The 7,674-nt window shown below is 42.7% G+C and overlaps 1 protein-coding gene across 1 annotated transcript; it reads left to right on the top strand.

Annotated features, from left to right (window-relative positions):
- Positions 1–1,754: 1,754 nt before the first annotated feature.
- On the top strand, positions 1,755–2,327 carry LOC149235948 (uncharacterized). Its single transcript, XM_089368721.1, has one exon. The coding sequence runs from the start codon at positions 1,755–1,757 to the stop codon at positions 2,325–2,327; it is 573 nt and encodes a 190-aa protein (XP_089224847.1).
- Positions 2,328–7,674: the final 5,347 nt, after the last annotated feature.

Here is a 7,674-nt window from a genome sequence, read left to right on the forward strand (position 1 = left end):
CCTCAAATTCCTTTATTCAACCTTCTTTCAACAACTTGACAACTTTGACCTTGTAGTGGAAAAACCCTAGCCTTATCTTTGCACTTGAGAGAGAGAGTGAGAGAGAGAGAGAGAATTAACCCACACACTTCGTTCTTCTTCCTCATTCTTCGCTTGGATGATGAGGAATGAGTGAGTTCCCATAGGAGGTTGAGTTCTCTCTTATATATAGGCTTCCAAGGAGGATGACATGCCCTAATGAGGATGACTTCTTAGTTTCCAGGCCAACTTGGTCTTGGAGGGGTATTTTGACACTTTACATACAAAAATAATTTTTTTGACATGTTAAAATATGCCCAATGGGGTCTTCTTCATAAGACAATGACTCTATTGACTTCTTGACTCTGTGACAAACCCTAGAAGTACTCAATGGGTTTTTGACTGTTATGCAACCAGCTCAAGAAAAGATAGAAAAGATAGATCAACGCTTTAGAATTCAGCCTCTTCGAGGGGGAAACCTCCTTTACATTACATAAATGAACAATTCTTGGATGATTCAAATGACAAAACCTGCTTTCTATATATAGGAGTCTAAGGAGTCACAATATAACCCAGTCGACCTAACAATAATAATATAAAGCCACAAAAATAACAATAGAGGGATTCTATGGGGCACAATAATAATAATATGGGGATAATAGGGACACAACAATATTAATAAGGGATGCAACTACAATAGTAATGGGGTAATCACTAGTATTATAGGGACCCAACATTGACCTCTAAATAAAATGACCTTGAGCATGAAACCAATGCTACAAATAATAATAATAATAATTTTTCTACAAATAATAATAATAACAAATTTTCTTTCTTTTTACAATATACAAGAATCAATAGTACATTTCATATTTATGAGGACCAAATCTAGTTACATATTTCAACAACACCAACCCTCTGAAATGTTTTATAGGCACCAACCAAAAGGAGACTCTACTCCCCGACGAAATACAAGAACGAACTTGAAATGATTTACTGGATCCCTTCTTTATATCTTCAACTGTGTTTTATCACAGTTCATGTTTGCTGCTCCTTTATTTTGCACGTCGCTCCTTGTATAGTATCTTTCAATTTTGCATACAATATCCGTTTGTCTATTTAGGCCTCAGCCTTAATCTCCTCCTTCGTCACACATCTTCCATAGACTTCATTATCAAATGTATTTTTCTCACATAGTGATGTTCAACTTCTCTAGTGCTCCTCAATTTTCACACAATCGAAACATTACAATTGCACCAATGATCGATCCATAGAGACTTTGACTTCACACAAACTCACATCTGATGACCATTTCAAGATTCTTCAACTTCAATTATTTATACTAGTTTTTTCAACGAAAACTTTATAGGGCCAACTCTCCATGGAGGATGATTTGGAAAACATGGAATATTACTTGGCATGATGAATCAATATAATGGATAATTTTAACTCGTCAAGGAACTTCAATGCATTAAAAATATTAATTGCATCAACAATATACATAATATACCATATATATGTGAAACTTCTTTTATTATTGAATGATATTGTAGGCAACATATTATTATTAAACACATGAGTTTTACAGCGCGCGCGATAGGTAATGCTCCCTGCTAGGTCTGCGACCAGCTGCCGCCGCCATGGCTGCTCCAGGGGGTGCGGAGACCTCTCCCACCCCTCCGATCTCGCCAGCAGAAGCCTTCAGGAGGATTCTTACGTAGAGAGGGAAAAAACGAATGCAGCCTGAAGCCCCGAAGTTTATCAAAAAATTAGAAGAAATTCCAGAAATTGCTCTGCCAGAAGACCAGACAATCAAAATCGCCCTTGCCCTGGCTGACAGAGGTTTAGTAGGGCAATTTATGGGTCGATGGCCAACAACAAAATCGACTGATGAATGGGTGCAAAGAAACTGGAGACCCCTGCTTCCAAACAATGTGATCAGCTACGCGGTTGGAAGGGGCTTCTTCATCTTTGAATTCACTACCAAAGAAGACCGAGATCTGGTGTTCAGAAATGGCCCATATTTCATGGGAAACCAAGGTCTCTTTCTGAATAAATGGACACCCGACTGTGACCCCTCAGTCGATGTCCCAAAGGAGGTCCCTGTTTGGGTTCGGCTTCCCAATCTGCCAATACACTGTTGGAGCTATCAAGCACTGCAAAAGATAGGAAATGGACTGGGAAGATTCATCGACAAAGCTGATAACAAGGGCCAATACACTTGTGCCAGAATATGCGTGGAAGTGGATCTCGAAGCTGGGCTACCGGAAGCTATCAAGCTGACAGTGGGAGATTGGCACCACTACTAGAAGCTGGACTACGAACAACTTCCATTTAAATGCAGGATCTGCCATGAACACGACCATTTTCAACGAAACTGCCCTAAAGCACCATCAGGGGACAAAGAGGAAGAAGAAGGATGGAAGGAAATAAAAAAAGGAAAGGTAGTCTCAAAGCCAAACGAGAAGAAGCAGACAGAACCAAAGGGAAACCCCTAGCCCAATGACAAAACCAAAACAATCTCAAATGGAGGCCCATCCACAGCTGAAAAGGGGGAGGCCTCAGAGAAACATGAAGAAACTGAAGGTCAGCCGAAGGAAAGGAAAGAATCCGAAGAAGAATCAAATCCCCAACTAACCAAGGCAGATCAAGGGGGAAAAGCAGGCGATGACGAGCATATTAGTCTTGCCACCGAATCAGGAGAAGAATCAGAAGAAAGAGAATCTGAATCAGACAGCTCTCAAATCTCCCTTATCAAATCAACCAGGGGCCGAAAATCCAAGAAGAAACAAAGAGAGGAGAAAACCTACATGGATGTTCTCCAAGGTTCCCAGAAAACCCTCAAGGGAATGATGAATACCAGATCTGGGCGCAAGAACAACAAGGCTCCAAAAGGAGCCACTCCCCCCCCCTCCAGTAAATAATGAAATACGTCTCCTGGAATTGCAGAGGATTAGGTAGCACGCTGAAAGAAGAGGCCCTGAAAGACATTGTAAGGTTGCATATGCCTGAAATCCTTCTCATCCAGGAGACAAATATGGAGGACACTCTTCTCCTCCAATCCTGCAAAACATTCTGGCGCAAAGGCCCTGGTAGAGCTGTCAGTGCTAGAGGTGCTTCTGGTGGGATCGCCTCCTTCTGGGACAGCTCCAAATATGACTTGATTCAAGAAGAAAGTGGCCAGCACTGGATTTTCACTCAGCTCCTTCACAAAGACTCTGGTCAACAAGTAAGTTTATTTAACCTTTACGCTCCAGTCTTGCCATCGGAGAAAAAAATTTGCTGGGACTCGCTCCAGTCCTTTCTTGTTTTGCACAATCCAGGAAATATCATTATTGCAGGGGATCTGAACGTTACTCTAGCTGCTGAAGAGAAAAAAGGTGGTTCACCTGTAAGGGACCCTGCCAGAGAATGGGTAGAAGACATCATGATCGATTGGGATTTGGAGGACATAAAACCTTCAGCTGGGAAATACACTTGGTCTAATAAAAGACTAGGTCCCAGCCATATAGCAGCTCGCTTGGACAGATTCCTTGTCCAAACCTCCTTCCTCACTAGTGGACTAATGACCTCATCCAAAATTCTGCCCAACTGCACCTCTGACCACAAACCCATAAGTCTGGAGCTTTCCATGGATAGTTTCCTTGGACCCATTCCATTTAGATTTAGCCCTTTATGGATTCAGCAAGAGGGGTTCAATGAGGTGGTTGCTGAAGTCTGGAACTGGAAAATTCAGGGATCCCCTTTCTTCGTGTGGGAAGAAAAGTTGCGGGCTCTTAAGAGAAAGCTCAAGGAGTGGGCTAAAGCTTTGAAAACACCTGCTGCCAAGCGAAAAGAGTCTATAGAAAATCTTACTGCCCTCCAATCCTCAATGGAGAATTCAGTTATTACCCAAAGTCTGCTCCAAAAAGAAGTTGAGTTACAAAAAGCCTTTCATAAAGCCAGTAGGGACGAAGAGGAGTATTGGAGACAAAAATCTAGAAATTTATGGTTACAAGCCGGCGACAAAAATACTAGTTTCTTCCACAAGCATGCCGAAGCCAGAAAGCAATACAAAAATGTTTTAGAAATCCGATTCCAAGACACAGTGGTTAATGATTTTGAGGGCATAAAGAGAGCAGCATTCTCCTTTTTTAAAGATCTCTATTCAGCTCCTGATGACCAGCCTATAGATCCCCAAGCATATCCGTACAATCTGATCCCCTTCTGTGTGCAAGACCCCGTCAATAATATGCTGTCTGCCCCGATCAGCATGGATGAGCTCAAGAAAGCTTTGGATTGCATGGATCCGGATAAAGCGCCAGGGCCTGATGGGTTCACTGCTAGGTTCTTTCAGTCTTGCTGGTCAATTATCAACAAAGACCTTCTGAGAATGGTAAGGAAGTCCCAATTGTGTACTAAGATAGGAGGCAGCACCAATTCAGCCTTCCTGGCTTTGCTTCCGAAAGAAAAAGGAGCTTCTGAGTTCAGTAGATTTCGCCCCATTTCATTGTGTAATACTAGCTATAAACTTATTACCAAAATAATATCCATGCGCCTCAAGAATATATTGCCGGACATCATACCAGAGAACCAAGGAGGCTTCATCAAAGGGAGAAAGATACTAGATAATATTGTACTGGTTCAAGAGGCAGTACATTCAAGTGTCCAGAGAAAAGAGAAAGGAATGGTAATAAAACTAGATCTGGCTAATGCCTTTGACAGGGTGAGGCATGACTTCCTGTTTGCAGTTATGACAAAAATGGGCTTTTCAACAAAATTCACAAATTGGGTGAAAGCCTGCATCGCCTCTACTTGGATTGCTCCGCTGGTAAATGGAAGATCAACTGATTTTTTTACAGCTTCCAGGGGTTTAAGGCAAGGCTGTCCGCTGTCCCCGCTTCTCTATGCTATACAAGCCTCAGTGCTGAGTTTCCAGCTCGACTACTGTCAGCAAATCCAAATTCTGCCAGGTATCAGAATGGTGCAAAATGTCAAAGAAATAAACCATGCTCAATTTACCGACGATACTCTGCTACTAGGTGGAGCGAGCATTATTTCGGCCAATTCTTTCAAAAAGGAACTGGACATCTATAAGGAAGCATCCGGCAGCAAGATTAACTATTCAAAAAGTACAATCTATGGCTGGAATTGCTTAGCTAAAAACCTTGCTGACATAGCTAGGCTTCTTGAAATGAAAATCTGTCAAGACTGGGATTCTTTCAAATATCTTGGGATCCCAATTTTCAGATCCATCCCCAAAGTTTCCCATTGGATGCCCCTTTTGGACAAGCTCAAACTCAGAATTAATGCCTGGGGAGCCTCCTGGCTGAACACTGCTGGGAAAATTATCCTTATAAAATCTGTCTTAACAAGCATGCCTCTGTTTCAAAATTCCATTCTCCTCGCTCCTAAAACCTTTCTCAGTAAAATGGATGGTATGCTGAGAAGATTTCTGTGGGAAGGGGGGAAAAACAATGAAAGAAGGCTTCATTTAGTAAATTGGGATACCATTAAGAAACCTTTCATAGAAGGAGGTCTGCAAATGAGAGACTTGGCTGCCCAAAATCTCGCTCTTGGCTAAAAAATATTGTGGAATATTGTGGCAGGGAAAATAAGCTGGAGCAAGAAAGTGCTGTGGAAGAAATACTTTCAAGGTCAACGATTGAGATGTTTGGATCTTCCTCCAAAAAATTCCAAAGGCTCCCCAATATCCAAACTTTGTATCGCTGCTCTGGACAACTTCAGCCCCAACCTCTATTGGATCCCAGGTAATGGGAAAAAAATAAGAATTTGGAATGATCAGATTCTTGGAGATCAGCCTCTTCATCATATAAAAGGCCTGGCAAATATTAAGCTATTGCTGCATTCCAACAACAAGGAAACTCTATGGGACATAACCAACTGGACGGAGGATGCTGAAAGAAGATGGGACAGCTGGAATCTCGGGGAGGTACCACACCATTTGCAATCTGAAGCTTCTTTACTGTTAGACAATCTGCAAGGGAAATCACCATTATCAGCAACAGCCAAGGATAAAAGAGGGTGGGGCTCCCATACTGGCTCCTTCTCGGTAGCTGAAGGATACAAAAGTTTAATTGCTGTCCCGAATGTCCCTCCAGACCCAACGCAATGGAAATTCATATGGAGCTTTCCTTCTCTCCCTAAAATAGACTTTTTCTGCTGGACACTTGCTCATAATAGTATTCTCACAGGAGACAACCTGAGAAAACGGGGAATGGAAGGGCCTTCCAGATGCCCATTATGTATATCAGAGGAAGAAACAGCTGATCACCTGTTGCTGCTGTGCCCCTTTGCCAAGGCAGTCTGGAAAGGGGTCCTGAGTTCAAGGGCGGACAAGATTGAGCTACCAAGAAATGTGCCATCCCTGTTCTACGAGTGGGCCAAGCTACCTCCAATCTGCACCAACAATAAAAACCTCCTTAAGACTGCTTGGATGTGGACCCCTAAATACATCTGTTGGAAATTATGGCTGGAAAGGAACAACAGAATCTTCAGAGGAGAAATCTGCACTGTAAACAACGTTATATCCAAAATTAAAGCTTTATTGGGAGAGACTTTGGAAGCTAAGCCAGCCCTAAGGAATGAAGTAAAGCTGGACAATGAGGAGGAGCTGTGGCTAAAAGAAATCGCTCCGAATAATCAACCCATCCCTACTATTCCAACCACTTGCCATGCTAAGTGGGAAATTCGTCTGGAAGAACAGGAATTTCTAAAGTGGAGATCGGCACTAGATGACCATTGTCTTTTCTTCGACGGGGCCTCTAAAGGCAATCCAGGAGCTGCGGGTGGAGGTGGAGTGCTGCTGAAACCCGATGGGTCTACTTTACTCAAGTACCATTGGGGTCTGGGAATCGAATCAAATAATAGAGCTGAGGCTCTAGCTTTGTGGCAGGGGCTGACTCTGGCTCTAAAACGGAACATTCAAACATTGACGGTCTTCGGAGACTCTCGGCTCATCATTCAAGCAATGAATTCTCCTTCGAATCAGTTGCAGATCCATTTAGGCCGAATTCTCAAGAAAATAAGACCCATGCTGGCTAAGTTTCGGAAAATCTCCTTCTTCCACATTATGAGGCAGCTTAATACTCAAGCTGATTCTGAAGCCAACCTTGGAGCTGCCAGAAGCCAAAGAACCCTATCAGTCAACTTGGAAGATTCTCTCTGCATCATCCCATAATCGGATTAACCAGGAATTCTGTTCTTCTTGAGGTTGTGGGGCTCAGCTACTGATCCAGATGTTTCAGAAACCCTTCAAGCTGCTTCAGGCTTTCGCTGTTCCAGCTACAGGAATCAGTTACACCAAGCACCAAGGACAAGCAACTAAGAAATGTCAGATGCACTGGATTCTCTGTCTCTGGCTGGCCCTATATTCTCTGTTCCAAGCAGGATCCGGCTTGAGCGTTGTGAGTTAGGCAGATTGCTTTTTGCAGGTGTGTTTAAGGAAGAAATAAAAGTGTTATCATAGGTTCCACAACCTCATTTCTGAAGTAAACCAAGAATGACAGCAAAAGACTGGATCTCTTCTGTCCTTTATCTCTCAAGCTTGTGGAGAATGGCAACAGCATAAATTTTAGGCTCTTCGTTTCTACAGAAAGTTGTTGCAGTGTCAGGCTACTCCATATCCACCGGTGCCTTCGACTCGCCTCCTACAAA

This window comes from Pinus tabuliformis, chromosome 8 (assembly GCF_031772625.1).
Source record: "Pinus tabuliformis cultivar Carrire ecotype Pingquan chromosome 8, CPIR1, whole genome shotgun sequence".
Taxonomy (NCBI): domain Eukaryota; kingdom Viridiplantae; phylum Streptophyta; class Pinopsida; order Pinales; family Pinaceae; genus Pinus; species Pinus tabuliformis.

Excerpts from the sequence above, each read along its gene's own strand:
- LOC149235948 (XM_089368721.1), top strand. The coding sequence starts at position 1,755 with ATGCAGCCTGAAGCCCCGAAGTTTATCAAAAAATTAGAAGAAATTCCA.